Source organism: Myotis nattereri, assembly GCF_964212035.1.
Source record: "Myotis nattereri genome assembly, chromosome: 5".
Lineage (NCBI taxonomy): Eukaryota > Metazoa > Chordata > Mammalia > Chiroptera > Vespertilionidae > Myotis > Myotis nattereri.
The window spans coordinates 71,033,581-71,054,148 of record NC_138080.1 but is presented as its reverse complement, the minus strand read 5'-3'; the positions used below and the strand labels follow the sequence as shown (position 1 = coordinate 71,054,148).

Genomic DNA, 20,568 nt, shown 5'->3' with positions numbered 1-20,568 from the left:
CCCTGACAGCTGTGATGTGAGCGAATAGTACAAGTGGCTGCCAGACCATAAAACAAGTGACCCAAGCAGTCAGGCTTGGGGAGGGGGTGGAGCGGTAATGAAGTTGCCTCAGGCTGTGCCTCCCAGTGAAACCTTCACTATGAACCTGGAGAGAAAATAAATGGATTAGCCGGGACTTCACACACCTTGCTCCAGGAAAGGGACCTGGCTGCTATATCCCCAGGGCCCGGAATTTGCTAGTTGTCATAAAGATTTCTAGAATAACGAATGTATAGGGCAGGGATGGGCAAATTTTTTGACTCAGGGCCACAATGGGTTCTTAAACTGGACCGGAGGGCCGGAACAAAAGCATGGATGGAGTGTTTGTGTGAACTAATATAAATTCAAAGTAAACATCATTACATAAAAGGGTACTGTCTCTTTTTTTTTAGTTTTATTCATTTCAAACGGGCCGGATCCGGCCTGCGGGCCGTAGTTTGCCCACGGCTGGTATAGGGGGTTCTCAGCATCTGTTCATCCTTCCTCTCATCCCTCTCCTTCCCTGCCCTGGTTCCCATCCTCTTCATTCCCATACCAGTTCTTTTCTAAACTAAAAATACTCCTTTTTATTTTATTATGGTTCAGTTAATGTTAGAAACATTTAAAATTCCCACAGGTGCAGATGGTTCTAGAAACAGTAAGAATAAAAACTCCTGATCTTTCCAGCCCCAGAGCTCCATGGAATGATTGATGCATTTGTAAATTTTAAAAAGTAAAAATTATTATGGGCTTCTCCATGCCAAAATAATGAAGGGTTATGCACAGGATGTTCATATACCTCAGCTATATTTTTAGTGACCTCAAAATAACTTTAAATCAGTGAAAAGTAAGCAACCAAGGGTTTTCCCCCTCTTTTTTACTGCCTTTGAATGTGTCTTTACAGAAATTCTTGTTTTCTTTTGACTCAGTACTGTGTATAGCATGCTAGACAGTATGACCCTAACATAATCCCAGAAGGATTCATCATCATCATCTTATTTTGCAGACAATTCAAGGGAATGTATGTAGCCCAAGAGCAATACTTAGGTAATTTCTTAAATATGTCCTACCAAATCCTCATTTCTAGCATCATGACTTAAAAGTTTTCCATGAGGTGGCATTTTAAAGGACTTTAAGTAAGGGCCTCTTGTTCCCCTCCCCGCCCCAGAACTCCCTTCTCTGGCCCGCATTTTCCCTCTGAGCTGCCTTCTGGGTAGTTTGGGCACCCTCGTGGTTCCTGCCTGGGACAGTTGGACTTCATCTGCCGCACTGTGACTCTCAGCTTCTAAGGCTTCTTTCGGTCACCATTCAGCCACCTCTGAGCAGGTCTCAATGGGGCCGGGAGAATGAACACCTAATCTCCCAGGTAGCCTCCTTCCTAAGCACCTCCAGTGCAAGCTATTCTGGAACAGCAGGCTACCACTCCTCCCTGGCTTCTAATCCATCCCCACACAGGGAAGGAGGTAGCAGGCTGGGAAAGTGAAAAGAAAGGTGGGGCCGTGGGCAGCTGGCACATAATGTCCCGGCCAGCTGCAGCCCAATTAGGCTCAACAGGTCACAGGTGTTCCAGACAGAGGACGCTTTGAACAAAACCGCTGTCTTGAAAATACCTAATACTTTTTCAAGCACTGCAGCCCATTCCTTTTGGTAGATTCTTTAAAGCTATTTAGTGCACTTGAAATACAAAGAGGCTGAAAAGCACATTTAGGCCTCACTGGAGGCACTTTCCTCCCGCCAGACAGCAGGAGCAGGCGTGGAGGGCAGCTCTGCTTCTGCATGCACCCAGGGCACATAGCGCACCCGAGGATGGCTGGCCGCTCTCCCCTCCAGTTCAGTCCTCCACATCTAACACCCTCCTAGGTAGCTCACCGCCCATGCTGGCCATGTCCTGTGCGCATAGACCCCATAGGGTGCACTTGTCATTCCTGTGGACCTCTCAGCAGCCCTGGTGTGCTGATTAGAGAGGAACGTGAACCCTGCTCTTCACAGTCTCTGTCCTCCTCACCTAAGGTTACCCTGTCAATTAGCCTCCTCTTCGGCCACAGATCTGAAGGCTCCTGTGCCTGCAAGGGGCTGGAGGTCGGGGAGAGGGGCGGGGAGTGATAGAACCAAGCTAGGCTGCCCCTGCCGCTTTAAGCCACTTTCAGAACTTTGTTACCTTCCACCCCGCTGGGAGGGTGCAGCTCATCTCAGAGGGAGTGAGGAGCTTAGTGCTGAAGGATGGGACAGGACTGCAGTGTCCCTGTTGGAAGCCAGCTGCCCCCAGCTCCCCTCCCCCCACCCCCGCCTCGTCTGCAGGCCTACATCCTCTGCACTCTCAGGTGCTCAGCTGCTGCCATTGTCCCAGTCTGTTCACAGCCAGGAGAAAAGTACACATACTACCCAGGCCTTGTCTGGAAATGGAAAAGAGTCTCAGTGCGCCAGAGAAGGTGGTGTCCTTGACGCTGAGGACACGGGGCAGGTAGCCACGCACAGGAGGAGTGCTCAGAACACTGCCCAACACTGCAGGTCTTCCTGCCTGTTGATTAGTTTTTGGCAAACAAACAGTCTTTGCCTTGACTACTGTTCTTTATCACATCGTCTTAAAAAACGGTTACTGCCTGCTTAGAAAGAATATGGATTTCCATGTTTGTAGTGAGCCTGCTTCTGTGTTACTAAGCTGGCCCACCTGTTTCAGTTCTCCTTGTCTGTGGATGGGAACGAACCGTAGGCTATGTACAAAAGGTTTCATTTTTTTCTTCTTCAGTGAAATAAGACATTGTTCTTACTTTTCATGGCATTCAGAATTCAGCACAATTGCCTCTTTTGCGCTTTTGCATTTAAAAGTGAGGTAATTAGATTTCCCAAGGTTCAGTGGTCAAGAGCCTCCTCCTCCTGGGAAGCTGCTCGCACCCTCATGAGCGTGGCCGTCCCGTAATCCAGTCACGGCTAAGTGGTGTCCTACAGGCACTGCTTTCTCAGAGGGGGTCAGCCCAGCATGAAATCCAGCCTCCTGGGTCCTTGCATCACTGAAAACAGTCACTTACTCTTTCCTTCAGTGACTTTCTTTTGAGGATTTCTATTATTTATGTTATTTTTCAGGAATCTGATAGGTCTATTATTACTGCTGAACAAATGGAAAGAGAATTGGTGACACATTGGCACCAAATAAATGGGTGTCATGGCCACAGAAACAACATGTCTTAGTCGAGCTCTGACCGCGAGACCTTGGACCACTGTTAATCTTTTGTCTCCTTCGTTATTTCCCCTAAGCAGAGAGTATTTCACCTTTGCAGCAAGGCACATATATATTCTTTTAAGTTCGGGTATCAATATTTTGGTCACAACATAACACCTAGCTTTACAGAGGCAGCCAAAACCTTTTGCTTTTACAGCCTAAGGGCAAAGGCACCCTATTTATTTAAATGATCTAGCCTGCAGCCTGTGGGGAAGAGGACAAGATGGTGAAGGGTCAGGGAAAAGCTTCCAAAACCCTTTTTGCCAGAGAAGTAAGGTGCTCAAGTGTCCAGCGTTTTCTTTGTAAACAGGTTAGTTTAACATTCCAGACAACCCATGATTCCAGTTTGTCAATTCAGCTACATCTTCTCAGTGAGGTTCTTCTGTGCCCTCCTGGGGGAAATTCGGCTGAAGCCCCTCACCGTGGAGTCCCCGACTCCGTCTGCTTTTGAATATGATGCCAGCAGAAGGGGGGCGTGTGGTGTCTGTAGCCTCTTAGAGAGGTAGATACGTATACATATACTCATCTCAGTAGGTTCTCTTACAAGCTTGAGAAAGTAATGAGGAGGTCCTAGTTTAAACTGGAGCTCCTTTTACTCAGTTTCTATAGTATTCGTTCTCAGAGATGTATTAGCAAATTTATCAGAAAAGACCCTCCCTTTTCAAAGTTTAATACAGAAAAGAAAATCCCTCAGCAACTAATGGGAGCCAGATTACTTTCATCAAGTGGAAGAGTAGATCACCATTTGCACAAATTTTTTAAACAAAGCTTCCATTTCAGTCCTCTAAACCAATATACATATTACTGCATTGTTGGCACGTTTTCGGGAATCTTTCTCAATTACAGGACACTTTTCCCCCATGACAACACAGCAAAAATGTTCTGTCCTGTGTAACAAATTTTGATACCCAAGGAAGCTTCTCTTAGACTAACACAGGCATTCCTGCCGGAAGTCCTCATTTGTGTTCTAAGGACGATCTAGGGTCCCAGTAGTGCCTCAGATGAAACATTGCTGAAGATGAACATCCATCACAGGAGAACTGACAAAGTCTAGGTCATGTGAAATGTAAGTGAAAATATTACAGGATATGGGCCTGATATGAGAAAGATGCATGTAGCACACACTTTTTGAAAACTTGTTTTAAATTAAAGAATTGTTGGGTTCAATTCAACAAATATATACTAACTGTTTATATCTCCAAGTACAAATGTGTGCTGTGGCCACTGCCCTTTGACCTCATTAAACAGACTGGCCCTCTGTCTTTTGCTCAGCCCTTTCCCTCTTCTCTCTGTTCTGGAATAGGGGAGAGCAAAAGAAAAAAGGTGTGAGGCAGGCAAGAGTCACATTGTGCCTTGACTGAGTTGTTTGGTGGGAGTTAGCACCTCCTAGAGTCTGTGCTAAAGATCCCCAATAACTCTAACAATGGCCATTTATAGGTTTTTCTGCCAAGAACAGGGCAGGGGGGGAGTTCTGTGGGAAACACTGGGTTAAAAAAAATTAAGCAGATCATCATTATTAGGCTTCACAAAATTTTTAAAAGTCTACCATGCTTCGTGGGAAACAGTATAAACACGATTACCTAAAACTTATTTGATGAGAAATACTTCTTCTGAAAGACACTAATAGCTCAAGGGGAATGCTGGCATGGGCCATGGGAGCAAGCGGGAAAGCGGCACCTTCCTTCGGAAGTACAGTCTCTTGGCACTCCTACCAAAACCGTGACCCCAGAGCCAACAGAACCCAAAAATACGCCTGTTTTTCAACCTGTCTTCTTCATTGTGTCAGAACCAGCAATACCATTAAGGCTTTTCCTTTTGGAATTTTTACCAAGAAGCCCTTTCATGGGGAAAATAAAAACAAAGGAACTTTAGGAGCGGTGCTCTGTCCGCTGCTTGTGCATCAGATGCTTGTGAAGTCAGTGAGAGCTTTAGAGATGCCTGTCATTGACGAGCCCTCGCTGCCATTGTGGCCCTCGTGACTTCTGAAAACTATCCTTGCTCTCTTTTTAGTGCCCCCCCCCTTTTTTTATGGAATTACTCTTTTACTTTTAGTTCTCCATTGTCGTCTCCTTCCCCATCTTGCCATTTCTTTGCTCACTTTATTCCTTCTTCTCAGAATGCCCTTTCCTTCCTTGTATAATATCTAAATTCTGTCCTTCCCACTCCGGTTTATGAAGCACTAATTCCTTCCGTCTCTCCCCACCAAAGTACTTTGCCTTCTCTCCCCACCAAAGTTAGCTGCTATCTATACCTCCTGGTTTGGGAGCATCAGAAGACAGGTACTGTGTCTTGGACATCTCTAGATGCTACACCAGGCCTCACCTAGGTGTTGCACAAAGGAGCTATTCAGTAGGTGTGATTGACGAAAGCATGACTGGTCAGTTATGAGTAGTGTACTATTTCCTCTCAGTTACAGGTTGTGTATTGCTAAGTAAATACTATAGGAAAATAAAAGTGGTGGAAAGGACTGCCTAATTGGCTGGTTCTTCAGGGTGTCCTTGTAAATAAAAAGAAGCAGGATGACATTTATCAAAGCAAAGTGTTGCGTTCAGGTAGTCCTCCTGCCACCCTGGAAGTGCAAACAGCTGCAAACCCAGGAGGACACCTTCCTGGGCGGTCCTCGAAGGCCAGGATTCTGCCGCTGTTTCCCTTGTCATTGTCTCTCAAAGGTTCTAAAGGTCATCTGTGCCTAATCCACACATTTCTCAGCACTCTCGTCAAAACTCTGTCCAAGTTTTCTGTATCTCACAGATTTGTAGATCTCCAGGTTGGATGGAATTGTTAAATAAGGGTCAGGCCAGTACTAAATATTACAGGGAATTTCTCAAATGTTAACATACACTAGAGGCCTCAAGTTACAGACATCCAGCTTTCAAGTGGCTGTGATTGCTCTGACCACATCTCACCACCTAGGCCCCTCTGTCACTGCCATGGAAGCCACCACATTAGGGCAACATGCAATTTACCGATTAGAGAGAACGCTATAGCTGCAGATACGGAAGAAGAAAAGCTGACCTGCAAAGAGAAATTACTTAGGGGAGCTGACCCCAAGGACAGCCTTTGAGGCCTCAATGACCTGTAACTACCCACCTGCTCTACCTTGACACGTCAGACTACCTGAGAATCCAGGAATTACAGGAGCATAGTCATTTCTTCTTCCAGTTTTATTTCTGTGTATTGAGAGGAAGCCGCTTAGACTGTGAACTTTCTCACATGTGCCAGCAGAATTAATCACCTACCAAGTAGCTCTGTGAACCAAATTCCAGGAACTTTGAGAGGCTCCAGGCAGCCTTTCAGTCACCTCTCCTTTCCTCAACTCAACCAACCTCTCCACCCCCTACTCCCTACCCACCACCACCTCCCTGCACGAGCTCATCTGGCCACTCCATTTGCCATGCTCCCATCGAGACTTCACATTAGCTGATCACTGCATTGTACAAAACCTGGGGCACTGGTCACATAGCAGTCAGTCAGCACAGTCATGAGTAGTTGTCTGGCACACGTGGCATGTACTCAGTAAATGTTCGCAGCATTCGATGCTCTGTGAGCTAAGTCTCACTTCTGAAGTGTGCAAGACGTGGCATGCCCAGAGTGATGGCTTCTCTACTCCACTTAGCCTGAGAGGGAGCAAGGCAGTGGGAACGTTCCTGAACTGTCAGAGGGCTGGACTCCGCCGCCAGCAGAAATTCCAGTCCTCTCTGCCTCCTCCCCTCTGGACCTTCTTTGGACTTTTTAGCCTCATAATCAGTGCTTCACATTCTTACCCGGATGAGGAAAGTGCTGCTCAGAAGGAAGGTGGGAGGGTTGAGGCCCTTCAAGGAGGTCCCCCAGTTCTCTTTGGCACATAGTGGGACCATTGAATTGCTAGGTTACCATGCTGGGCACTCCACACTCTCTTACCGTGCTTATTATTTATCATGTCTTATTTTCAAAATAACTTTTTTTGCATCAGGGTATGTGATGAAGGTGTTTTACTAATCCCTGAAGTTTTATGTTTTCCCTCAAGTTGGTAGCCACTCTTTCTGGAAAAGCATTAACATGCAGAACCTTGGCAGTCAACTTCAGTGCTCATTAATGAAGCCCAGAATTAACAGTGTCATTGTCGTAATTTGACAAAGCCACCTAAATCTATGCATGTTTTTTTGAAAGCTTCCTAAAAACATGCTGCTAAATCCCCTAAAAAGGGACTGAATTGCTTTGGCAGCCATTAGCCCAGCATAAGCAGAGGAGCCTTTTCAATAAGTGAACAAACAGAGAAAATATGCTGAATGGCTGGACAAATGCGTTTCAGCTGGCCCTTTCATTTACGGATAGAAGGGCGCAGTCAGTATCAATCACTGTTTTCCCTGTTGCCCTGAAAATCACAATCTCTCTTTTCATCCCACAAGCCCCTTTCACCACAGTAATGTGTCTTTAGAATGACACTGCCATCAGCCTGCTTCCGCTGTCTGACGAGTAGAGAGCTTAAAAACACATTTCAGGATTCGAGACTTGAACCTGCCTCCCTTCCGGTTCCCCACCACCCACTCTGCCCCCCCCATTCTTTGCCATTCTTTCAGCTTCCCTGGCTGAGTAAACAGAATTCACTTCTCTGTTCTAACGCAGCTCTCCAAAGTAAACAGAGACAACTCGATCTGATATTCCCGAGATTTAAGAACTCATTAAAGAGATGTACATAAAGAAATGCTTTTACATGTTGGTAATACATCAAAGGCTGAAAGGAATGTGGCGATTCTGTACGTGGCCAGGTGTGCTGATGAGCCGGACCTCTCTCTAGTGCCTCCTTCCCTGCCCCGCCACACGTACACACTCATCCTTCATAGTCCTGCGTGAGACAATGTGCCAGCCGGTCTGTTCCACCTTTACAGTTGTAAGCAAGGAAGGGCCGTTATCTTGATTATGTTGCTGCTCCTGGTTCTGAGTACTTAATGCGTTGTTTGGGAATGAAGGTGATTACTTTTTATCCTTTTGAAAATGTAAGTGGAATAGGTTTAGCAATGTGCTTATAGTTATAGAACTTACACCGAAATACTACATTTCTAAAAGCCAATATTGATTGCCTTCTCTCTCCCCTCAGGTCATCGCCCTCTGTAGAGAGGCCGCCCTTCTGGCACTAGAAGAAGACATTACAGCCAAATGCATCAGGAAAAAACATTTCACTCAAGCCTTGAGCACTGTGACGCCCAGAATTCCCGAGTCACTGAGACGTTTCTATGATGATTATCAAGAGAAGAGTGGGCTTCATACACTCTGAAAAAACATACCCCTTCATTATGCTAAAAATGCTTTCTAATTTGTTTCGTTTTAAAATTTTGTGTTGAGAATGTTAAAAAAAGAAATTCTTAAGAAACAAAATGTCTGAAATTTGTAGACTGGAATTAAGGGGCTTCAGTTCTTGTAGACATTTTAAATCATATGGATAAAATGGAAATCTCAGGACAGAGGTTTAAATCAGTTTTACCTGGAAATGTGTGCTGAGTTTTAAAATGTAAACTTCTAGCTTTTCCACTTTTGACCTGGTTCCTTCATCCCATGAAATGCTTTTCTTACTTCAGAGCCCATTTCAGTGCATTCCTAAATGCCAAACCTGGGCATCAGTTTTATACAAGAACAGAGAGAATTCATGTGGATGACGCATGGTGGGAAATATTTACAAATCTTTATTTTTGAAGGCCAAACAATGAAATGGCCAGAAGCACCTGCCAAGCTTATGTGGCCTTGTTTCCAAATACATACTGGTTCTCATTATATTCATACCTGCATTTTTGTTTCAGCCACATTAATCTATACTTATGGCAGTTAAAGAACAAAGAAATAAGAGTCACTTCATATACTGTAATGCCCTTTAAAAATTTAAAAAATTGAAAATATAAGCCCAGTCCAGTCCTAGAGCAGTACTTGGTGGTGTTTTTTCATCAAATGCTAGAAATGAATCGTATAAAGTGTTCATGTATTAACTTGTACACATTTTCAGTCACCAATAAACTTTTCAGTTAAAAGATGAACCAAATTGTATACTCAATCATACTGTTTCATGTTGCATTCTAAATACATTTATTTATATTTCTGGTTATTTTATCCTTGAGGTTTCTTAACGCTTGAGTACTCCATAAATATCCTTGAAAAGTTGTTGGACTTTGATTCCCTACCTTCCTAGCAATGGAAAGAAGTGCACTTAAACCTGGTCACTGTAGATCTTTGAAAATCCCCAGAAAGACAAGTCAGGCAAGAAATACCTGATTATCAAAATAATGGGGCTACACAGTTTTGTGGTGGCAGGTATTCTGAAGTCGTGTCCAAATACTTCATTCTGTAACTATCAGAAGTAGATTTGCAAGGTTTGTTCCCAGACTTCAGTGGTTTGTTAGTACATAAAATCACCAGAGGGTTGAAAACTATTACTACTATTTAGAACTGTGCTGTCAAATATAGTAGACACCAGTCACATGTGACTATTTAAGTTTAAACTCTAACTAAAATAGTATTAAAAATTTAGTTCATCAGACATGTTAGCACTTGGCAGCCACGGGTGACGAGTGCCCGCCATATGGAACAGAAGGCATTATAGAACACCAGAGGCCTGGTGCACAACATTCGTGCACTCGGTGGTAAGGGGGTGTTCCTCAGCCCAGCCTGTACCCTCTTGCAGTCCGGGAGCCCTCAGGGGATGTCCAACTGATGGCTTAGGCCCGTTCCCCGGGAGCAGGCCTAAGCTGGAAGTTGGACAACCTTAGTGCTGCCACAGAGGTAGGAGAGACTCCCGCCACTGCCACTATGCTCGCCAGCCCTGAGCCCAGCTTCTGGCTGAGTGGGCTCCCCCTGTGGGAATGCACTGACCACAAGGGGGCAGCTCCTATTTGAGCGTCTGCCCCCTGGTGGTTGGTGCACATCATAGTGACCGGTCATTCTGCTGTTTGATCCATTTGCATATTACCCTTTTATTATATAGGATTCCCATCCCTAGGAAATTCTGTTGGATTCCGCTGATGTAGAAAATGAGGCTTAAACATTGAAACAAATAGAACCTCAAAATTACTTTTTTGCTCCCATTTTCCCTTATGAGAGCAGCATAACTTCTTTCCTACAAGTACTGGGGCATAAGAGAATAAGAGAAAAATGTTTTCCAAAGGCCTGAACATTAAAATTAAACTCCATTGCCAATAAAATAAAAACCAGAACAGTAAACTTGAACCCACACAGGCTTGTGGGCTGCAAGCTGGGTGGTGAAGAGGAAGGTGGCCATCTCAGCCAGCCAGGAGTTCAGATGTTAAAGGTCACTTGGACCTTTCAGCCCGTATGACATGAAGTTATAACTGAGCCTCATATTTAATGCCAGATCTTTAAAGACCTTCAGTGTAGAAACAGACTAGACAAGAAATCCTCCTGCTGGCCAGGGAGACCTCAAGGAGCCTCTGTTCTCTTGGTCTGTGCTTTGGATTAACAAAGAAAAAAGGCCCCTCTGAGAATTCCAACTGGACTCGCCTGACCATGGCTTCAGGATTTGAATTCACAAGACTTTTGTGATACAGAAGCTCAAAGCCTGGAAATTAACATGAAAGCATGTGTCTGAGCTAGAAATATCCTTGGGATGACTAGCAGTTGCACTAGTTGGAGGAATAGATCCTCAGCCCGGCCACAGGAGATTCCAACAGCTAGGACTCTTGCCTACAGAGTTTATAATCCCAAGGCCCCCCACTCTGCTGTAGGAGCTTACATGGTACAATCACTTCAGAAAGCAACTGGCATGTCAAGTCATGTGGAAGACCCTGTAACTCAACAGTTCTTGGTGTTCAATGAAGAAATGAATCAGAAAATCTTAGCTCTATTGTTCGGAAGTAGTAAGAAACTGGAAACAACCTAATATCCACCGATACAAGAGTGGAATACTCATCCGATGCAGTACTGAAGGCAGTAAAAAACTAGAGCTGCAGAACAAAAAGAATGTTTCAGAAGAATACTCATAATATTTAATGCTTAAGGCATGCAGAATAATATATGCTGTTTGTGGGGGTGTGTAGTAAAAGACAACCTGAATAGAGATGAAAAGCACCAAATACTAGGGAGTAATTTCGTCAGGGAAGAAAAGTTGAAAAGTGTCCTATCTTAAGCTGAGTGGTGGGGTTTCAAGTATTGATTGTAATACAGTCTACACTTTTTGTATTGCGTAAGTACTTCATAATAATTTTTAAAAGATGTTGCAGTTCAAGGGCAGAATGCATCTGTGGCCATTACTGTGTTTTAACCAACATCGCAGACAGCATTGAACTCAATTCCATGGTCTCCCAAAGCAGTCCGCAGTGCTCTTACCCCACGAGTCTGGAAAATCAGGAGGACTGGGTATGATGGAATAAAAATGCAAGAAGGGGAATAAAAGGTCAGGCTTTTAGGAGCCAGGAAACAAGTTGAGAGACATTTCTTGGTAACAAAAGTTAGTTTTTAGGTCAGCATTGGAAGAAAGAAGTTGAAAGTTAAGACTTTGTTTTTAAAATACATTTTTATTGATTTGAAAAAGATTTTTAGAGTACTACATCTTTATTGCACACCAATTATGTTTTATATCTGTAGATAGCTAGTTATTACCATTGAAAAGGCCATGATATTCCTTTATTTGAAATTTATGCCAATTGACAACAGTACCAGTAAAAATCTGAGTCACAAAAAAGAGTCAGGTGTCACTAATAAGAGTTTACCTCTGTGTCATCTCCATGAGGGTTTTACTTCTGATTCCAAAGTCTTGTGTTTGTGGATTTAAAACAGTGTATGATCCTGTTATTGGGTTTGTTTGTGATTGAATACACAGTATAGTTCATGGAAAAATTAAGTTCAGCAATGAAAGAAAATGCTTTTTTGGCATCTGTTTGGTAAAATTTTGTCTTTGGTCCAGATTCTTTTCAGGGTTTCGGGCATATTCATATTGACACTCTTTTTCCAAGAGACTTTAGTTTGAATAGTGAAATTAGTGTTTCCTTATAACAACAAAACTTAGAAAAATGGCTTAAACTTGTACTTCTTCATGACAAAGAAAGTGTATTTATAAGCTAAATACTGACTGCCCCAACTTAGCTTGAAAAATGTACAGTTCTGTGTTATTTCTAATGTGTAAAACAGGTTTTAAAAATAATGTATAGGTTTTCCATTTTGGAAACATAATTATTGGATTTATGGGAAAACCAAACTTGGGTATATGTTTAATTTATCTTAATCAAGAGAAAGCTACAGAAAGTTGCTGTAGAGATAGAATACAATGACTTCCCTGGCCTGAATGTGAGGTTGTTAGAGTCTCAGTTCATTTTGTCACATTTCCCTGAGTCTTTTCTTTAGGGAGGTGCACACACCAAAGCACCTCGGAAATTGTATATGGATTGAACTAACAGTAGTTTCCAAGTATAGGACTTCTAAAGCTCCACATTCGTTTGCTTTCCTTCCTTCACTTTTCATGATTACAATTGAATAGATAGTCTTTGTAACCTAACATCTCTGCCAGATATACCCCCAGTAGACTCTACTTGCGGGGGGAGCGGGCTCACTTTGGGGGAACAGAATTCACTCCAGCAAATCTGAGCAGAAAGAGACATGTTACGGGGTTTTTAATGGCTTACAAAATCATTGGGAAACTTACAGACTCCTCTTTCATACTTAATGGTAAACATTTCTGGAAAGATGGTTAAAGTGTCAACACGTACACACCACACAACAAAAACCAAGGAAATGGAAGGAAAATCAAGTTCAACTATACTGAAATTAGGGAACAGATGTTAAATACTTCAAAGACTATGCGTCCGGTACAACACATTTTGGACCAACTTAAGAAGAATTCAGGAAGTTCAACACACACTCTGCTTAAGATGTGTAGGAAATACTGTACTGGTTTCAAAACACCATCAATGGTAAGACTATTAATTTTAAAACATTTTTTGGGAAGAAATATAAAGAACTGTGATTTGAATATTATTATCACGTCCTGATTTCAGAAACATGAAAATATGGAAAATGTGCATATTAAAAATCAGTCAAATAGAGTTAAGTAGAAGGGAACTGACATGTAATAATATGTTCACATATTAATCATAAGCCCACAGCAATTAAAATACTATTTGCACCAACATAATCATAATAATGAAAATGTTGACAGGTAAATAGGGGAGGCAAGGATGTGGGGCACAGAGTATTTGGGGGCCAGGAATGACCACAGACTGAAATACCCGAGATGGAAATAGCAGCAGGGGGACTACGCCAAAAATCTGGGGGGAAGGTTGGAAGTCGGGGAGAAACAAAGTACTGAATCCAAAAAACAGAGCTGGAGCACATTAGGAGGGACATTTTCTGAGGAAAGAGAAGAAAATTTTAGAATTCAACTTCTTGGAAGTCTCAGAAATGTGACTCGGGAGATATTAAACAATTGAATAAGACAAAGAGAAGAAAGCTCAGGAAACGGATTGATTTATAATTTATTCCACAGATATCCTCCCACAGAATGACATTATTGACCATATCATGGTAATGTATTCATTTCAGCCTCATTTGTTACAATAGCAAAATATCTGAGCAATTCAAATATTTATCAGCAGGGGATATTTAAGTTATGGTACTTCCATACAATGGAACATTATAATACCGTAAAAAATAATAAAGATTGTTATAAACTGACCTAGAAATTATCTCCAAGATATAGAGAACCCAAAAACTTACACACTTAAACCATGCAAACAAATAATGTAATTGTTTCATGCTCTCATTGAATAATCTATATAATTATATAAAATGGTGCGCGTGCACACACACACACACAATATATATATTTGCAAAAACAGAAATGATGCAAAATTGCTCTATAACCACCATGTAATGAAACTAAAGAAATGTAGAAACAACCAAAAGAAAACAAAACACCATCTGCTTAGAAGTTCAAAATTCATTTTGAAATTATTCTTTAATCAAAGAGGAAATCAAAATAGGAAAATACTTTACATCAAAATCTCAATACAATTAACACTTTTCAGGGAGGGTAATTTATAGACCTAAACACTTCTATTAATTAAGATGAACCAAATTAAGCATTGTTCTAAAAAAATTATTGTGGCCCTAACCAGTTTGGCTCAGTGGATAGAGCGTCGGCCTGCAGACTAAAAGGTCCCAGGTTTGATTCCGGTCAAGGGCATGTACCTTGGCTGTGGGCACATCCCCAGTAAGAGGTGTGCAGGAGGCAGCTGATCTGTTTCTCTCTCAACGATGTTTCTAACTCTCTATTCCTCTCCTTTCCTCTCTGTAAAAATAATCAATAAAATATATTTTTTAAAAATAAATAAATTATTGTAAAGAACTCCAAAATTCAGGAAACTATAAAGATAAGAGCTGAAATTAATGACAACAATAAAACAAGAGATGATTGATTCAACAGCTCTTTCTTTGGAGAACAAAATGTAAAACAAATTAATCTTTTTTTGTGGTGGAAATAGTAAACACACACACACACACACACACACACACACACACACACACACACGGATGTCCGCGTCCTAACCCCCAGAAACTGTGAATTCAGTGATACCTTCCATGGCAAAAGGGGCTTTGCAGATATGATTAAGGCTCTTGAGATGAGGGAGCTGGATTTTCTTGATGTCAATCATAAGGGCCTTTAAAATGGAAAGGGAGAGGTGGGAGAATCAATCAGAGGAGAGGTGAGAGAGATTGATGCTCCATTGCTGGCCTTGGAGATGGAGGAAGAAGCCAGTAGCCACGAAAGGCAGACGGCCCTAGGAAGCTGGGAAAGACAAGGAAAGGGGTTCTCCCCGAACGCCTGCAGAGCACATCGTGACATTTACTAGCATGCCTGTTTGTTATAGGAAAGTACTTTGTTTCTTGAATTTCCTGAATAATTTCATTGTCTTTAAAATGTACATGGTCAAAATCTTTCTTGGAAGTTCTCATGACAAAAACAAATACATATACTCAACATTTGGATTGGCAGTAAGGTATATAACATAGTTTGATCATAATTATATAACTTTGTTTTCCTCCGTTCCCAAACAATGCCTCCTGCATCTGCCAAACATGGGAAGTGTAGATTTCATCCAGTTGGCAATGGGAAGCCAGAGCTGTGTTGAGTTTGATGGTTTATAGAGCTTCTCTCATTTCAAATCTCTTGGAATTCTTTTAGCTAAAAGTATCTCTTTCCTCTCTCCCTCTCTCTCTATGCCCATCATCAGTTTGGTATTTGCATGAAATATTCTAAATGCGGTGGAGTTCCAGTTGGTTGTCTGAAATGGTCTCAATAGTGTCCTATGTTTGTTTCGTAAGGTTGAGATGCCAGAGCTTCCCTGATATATTAAAGGCGAAGTAGTCTGGCCTAGATCTAGCCCTGGAAGTGGCAAAGACAGGAAAGAGTGCAGGACCCAGGGCTGGAGGCAGGCGTGGCCTTGACCAGGAGCACACAGAGGCCTCTGGATGCAGGGGGGGGGGGGAGGGGGGCAGGTGGTTCAGGCAGCAGGCAGAGAGACTGGGTGGAAATGTAGGACTGCTTTTCGCAGTGAATAGGAAGCTGTACTCTCAGCTGAGTTTGGGGATGGGGAGGAGGAAGGGACAAAGGAGAAGGAAGGGACGAAGAAGGACGGTGGAGGGAGGAAATGGCCCATGGAAGTGTAATAAGGGCCCACTGCAGTCCGTGATCAGGAAATCAGAGCACAAAGATTCCATCATCAATCAAATGCTTACATTTTATTTCAAATTCATATCATTTTTAAAACTCCTCCTCGATTTTAGTGTAGAAAAGCCAAAAACCCGCAAAAATTTTATCCCCAGTTTTCATGGTCAGTGAAGGAAAATCATGTGGCTTCTGTGCCAGATTTATTTAAAAACAACATCCTCCTCCTTTATTTGCATATTTCCACAGAAGACATTTCCGTGGCCTTCTGTGCTTTGCCCCCTCCATATGACCTGAATTGTTCAGAAACTTGAGGGGAGTTTGAATAAATGCAAAAGAGCCTGTTGGCTGCGAGTTGAAGGACAGTATTGGCCATTCTGACCGCTTCTACAGGCTTTCTGGGTTCAGTCAAGAGGTCAGTCTGGCCCTTTCTCTCCAGGGTTCGCCTTTAAAACTTCACCACTGTATTCCTCCGCGCAGCTCCTGTTTAGGAACAGCATGCCTGGTAAAAGCTAGGTGGGGGGAGAGGGGGTCATTGGAGGAGATACAGAAACATTAACACACATTAGAACGTTTTTCAAGTCACCAAGGCCCAAACGTGTAAAATGTTGAGTCTTGGGGAGGCTTTCTTACCGTAAGCCGTGCACCTGGAGACATCTCACAGGGCGGCTGTAGCCCAAGGCCAGTTCCACCAGCCAAGGAGCGGGACGGGTTTCCCAGTGGCTTCTGGGGTGAGTGGTACTTTTCACCTGGTAGGGCGGGTTACGGTTCCGCATCGTAGACCAGCAACCTTGGCCTGGCCCAGGAGCTCCGAATCCCAGGCGCTGGTCCAGCTGTCTGGGCGGAGGTTGTCTGCCCCGGCCTGTGGGGTCTCTTTCTGTCACCACAGTGCACATCTTTCTTGCCTTTCGCTTTTGGTTCATTCCTTGACCCTGGACTTAACCGGCCAGCCCCACTCAACTAAAGGTGAACTCAGTGGAGAGCACACTGGGGAAGAAGACGGCCAAAGAATGTTAGCTAATCACAGGCTGTGGGTAATCACATGCCCCTGGGAATGGCGCGCTCAGCATCTCATGGGGGTGCAGGGAGAACTGACTAACGTGTGTCAGGCCTGGAGTTCCTGGGAGGGAAGGTGCGCTGAGCGTAATGGTGAAGGGAGCCTGTGCACAGATGCAATGCCGGAGCCAGGGTGGTGCTAAAAATAACGCAGAACTTTCTGTGAGGAAGGGAAGGAAGGAAATGCCTCACCGAAAAAAGCTTAACTGTCTCTTAACAAACGCTCCGGCTACAGGGGAATGGACAACAGGGTGAGGTTCTGTTCTCAGTCAAGGGTTGTGTTCGCTCGGTTGAGCAACAACACAAAAGGACCTCTTGACCCAAGAGAAGGTTCTAGTCTCTGAAAAAGAGCTTTGAAAGGAGGAAAGACAACCGAAAGCAAATGTTTGTTTGCATTTAGGGGGCAGGGGTTCTACAAATTGGAAAAGGCTGCACTAAATTAAAATAATTATTGGTGGTTGCTCCCGATAAACCTAGTGATGAAGAGGAAAGCTTGTTAGAAACCTAAATACATTTTCCATTTGTTTCTCTCTCAAACAAGGGCTGACCACCCTAACTTTGAACTAGCAGCGGTAAAACATGCTTGCCTGTGTGTTTACAGAATGTCGTGTTAGAAGTCCTCGTTGGGTGTTGGGTTAACAAAACTTACCGCAGAACCAGGAATGAAAACTCTGCTTCCTTTTCCTAACCTCTCCTTTTTGACCCTTTCCTACTTTCGTAGCCAGGCCTCTAGAGTCTGAAGCAGATTAGCAAACAAATAAATCCTTGAATGTCATGGAATACTTTCCCCAGCATAAATGGGATTAATCTCCCGGCCCAGCAAATTCTGCACTTCAAACCCCCAGCTGCGTAATAAGCCATTTCTGCCAAGCCCCTAATTTATGGCACAAAGGTCACATTCCTTTAATGTTGGCGCTGGCTAGCCTCCTCCATTCATCCTTCCCATCCCCTCTCCAAGCCTCTGGGTTTTCTCCCGTTGAGAATGTCCTATCTGTGGCCTTTAGGACCCTTGGCCCCCAGAGCAGCAGGAGGTGTGAAAGACCATGTGAACTGCCCCCACCAGCCCCAGAAGGTCCTCCTCCAGAGGCTCCAAGGGGGCGCTCTGGGCGTGAGGACTGGGGGTTATGGCCAAAACGGATGCTATAGAGCCACCAATCCTTGTTCCCCCCAAATTTTACTCGAATCATGAGGACCAACTGAACTGGTTCCATAGATCCCACTTAGACATTTTAAGAACTAGGCAAGGGTTGAGTTTTGCAGAGTAGAGAAGGCAGGCAGTCTGTCCCTGATCTTAGGATTAGAGGGCATCTCTAAGCACCATTTGTCTCAGTGGCTTGTCCAAGGTCACCGAGGGAGAGGGGGGAAGTCACAAGCACTCAGGCTTCTGTCTGCGCCCCCCCCCCCATTCCTCCAAACTCCTCTCTTCCCCAAGGAAAGGATGGCCACGCAGCCCCCACCAGGAACCTAAGGGGGAAAGACTATTTTGGGGGGTTATTTCTCATAACAACTGGGTAAGTTCTGACTCATGTTAACATTTCCCTTTGCTCACCATTTGAAACCTGAGCAACAGGGGCCACTGCACAAGTCCTTCCTCCCGGTTAGTGTCAAAGGGAAATGCTTCGCTTGAAGAATGAGGTGCTCAGGGCTGTTGTGATACGTGTCTGAGCATCACCATGAACAAAGCTATGACGAAGAATGAGTCCTGAAGCGCCCTGCAGCTGTGAGCCCGGGCCTCAGGGCATGCGCACCAGGGCGGCTCCTCCTAAAATTCAGGGTCTCCATCAGGCCTTCCAGCTAAAAGTGGAGGAACAATGGGGAAGGAAGGATGAGAATGGAAGTGGTTTCCAATGAGCAGTGGTGACATCATCAGGACATGTTATTTCAAAGCAGAAAAGAAGGTAATAAATACAGCTGCCTGGCCCCAAGACCTGGTGGTTGGAGTGTCGACCTGCACTAAAAAGGTTGCAGGTTCCATTCCATCAGGGCACAGACCTAGGTTGCAGGCTCAATCCCCATTTAGGTGCCATAGGGGAGGCAACTAATCAATATTTCTCTCTCACATCAGTGTTTCTCTCTCCCTACCTCTCTCTCAAAAATCAAAAACATACCCTTCCTATAGTTTAAGGCAACAGCTGACTGTTTTTAATGTGCAGTTTAGGAATACAAACTGTACAGAAAGAAAGGCAAGGAAATGGTGAGTGGAGGATGCAGGCTGATGGTGGGGGGGACGGGGTGATGTTCATGGGGAATGTAGGAGAAGAGGTGAGTCATTTCCAGGTCCTATTTTTGTTTTGGAAGATGGGTTCACAGATGTGAATTCCTCATTAAAAATAAGTAAGTAACAAAATTTTAGCTGTACATTCACAGCCCAATGATGACAATGGATCATGAACCAAGGACCTTGATTAATCCAAATTAAAATTAAGAATGATAATTCCACTAGTTTCCTGGGGCCACCATAACAAGCTACCACAAACTGGGTGGCATAAAAAATGGAGACTCCTTGTCTCACATTTTGGAGGTGGGAAGTCCCAAATCAAGGAGTTGGCAGGGCCGGTCCCTCTGAGAGTGAGGGACTGACACTCCAGGCCTCTCTCTGGGCCTGCGGGCGGCATCTGTCCCCTGCGTCTCTCCCTCTGTCTGTGCCTCACACTTTTCTGGTTTGTAAGACACTGGTCATATTAGAGTAAGGGCCAAGCTAGTGCCTGAATTTGAACTTTCTCCAAATGAGGTCGTATTCTGAGGTACTGGGGGTCAGGACACAATTCAACCCATAACAACGATGTGCAGTTAAGGCCCTTGGCATGGGGAAGGGGATAACATAGTTCTCATTATCGTGCACTTACCATGCCGTTTTCAAAGTGTTTCTTCATTTTGGCACTCCTGACTTAAACGGGGTGAGTGGAAGAAAGTGTAGAAAGGTCGTTGGTACATTCCAAAGGGTTATTCTGGGGGGGAAGTGAGGGGACGGGGAAGAATCTCATTCTCTGAAAGTCTTTTTAATTGTTTGCAAATATTCATTACAAATCTTTAAGCCAACTTTGATTTCATTCTCTGTCTTAAAGCAGCCACTAAATCCTAGGTATCCTTCCTATCACATGTTATCTATCAACATTTAAAATGTCCTGGTCAGTGTGGCTCAGTTGGTTGGAGCATCGTCCGGTGCACCAGGAGGTGGTGGGTTTGATTCCAATCAGGGCACATACTCACGTTGCAGGTTCGAGCCCCGGTTGGGGCATGTGCAGGAGGCAACAAATAGATATTTCTCTCTCACAGCAATGTTTTTCTCTCTCTGTCCCCTTCCTCTCTCTAAAAATCAATAAAAAAGACTACATCTAATATAATAAAAGGGTAATGTGCAAATTAACCATCACTCCAACACAAAGATGGTGGCACCCATAGCGACGGGGGCAGGACACTGGCATCGTCACCCTGGTGATGGTGCCAGCGCCCCACACCCCGGCTGCAGAGGGAAGGAGAGAAGGCTGCAGACACAATGTGGGGCTGCTAGGCTCGGGGCGTGCCCCTGGTGGCCACCACAGGGCTCGGGGCACGCCCCCAGCCCTGCAGATACAATGCAGGGGGTCCTCTGCTTATGAGCTGCAGAGGAAACACCTTTTCTGGCCGCTCATTGGCT

The 20,568-nt window shown here is 44.0% G+C and overlaps 1 protein-coding gene across 1 annotated transcript in view; it reads left to right on the top strand.

The window, feature by feature from the left end:
* AFG2A (AFG2 AAA ATPase homolog A) overlaps nt 1–9,306 on the top strand; it is a gene marked incomplete at its 5' end in the record, with an annotated part of 266,725 nt that extends 257,419 nt beyond the window's left edge. The window contains one exon of the mRNA XM_081091172.1: nt 8,313–9,306. Coding sequence (XP_080947298.1) covers nt 8,313–8,489 — 177 coding nt within the window. The 3' untranslated portion in view covers nt 8,490–9,306. The remainder of the gene's footprint in view (nt 1–8,312) is intronic.
* Nucleotides 9,307–20,568: the final 11,262 nt, after the last annotated feature.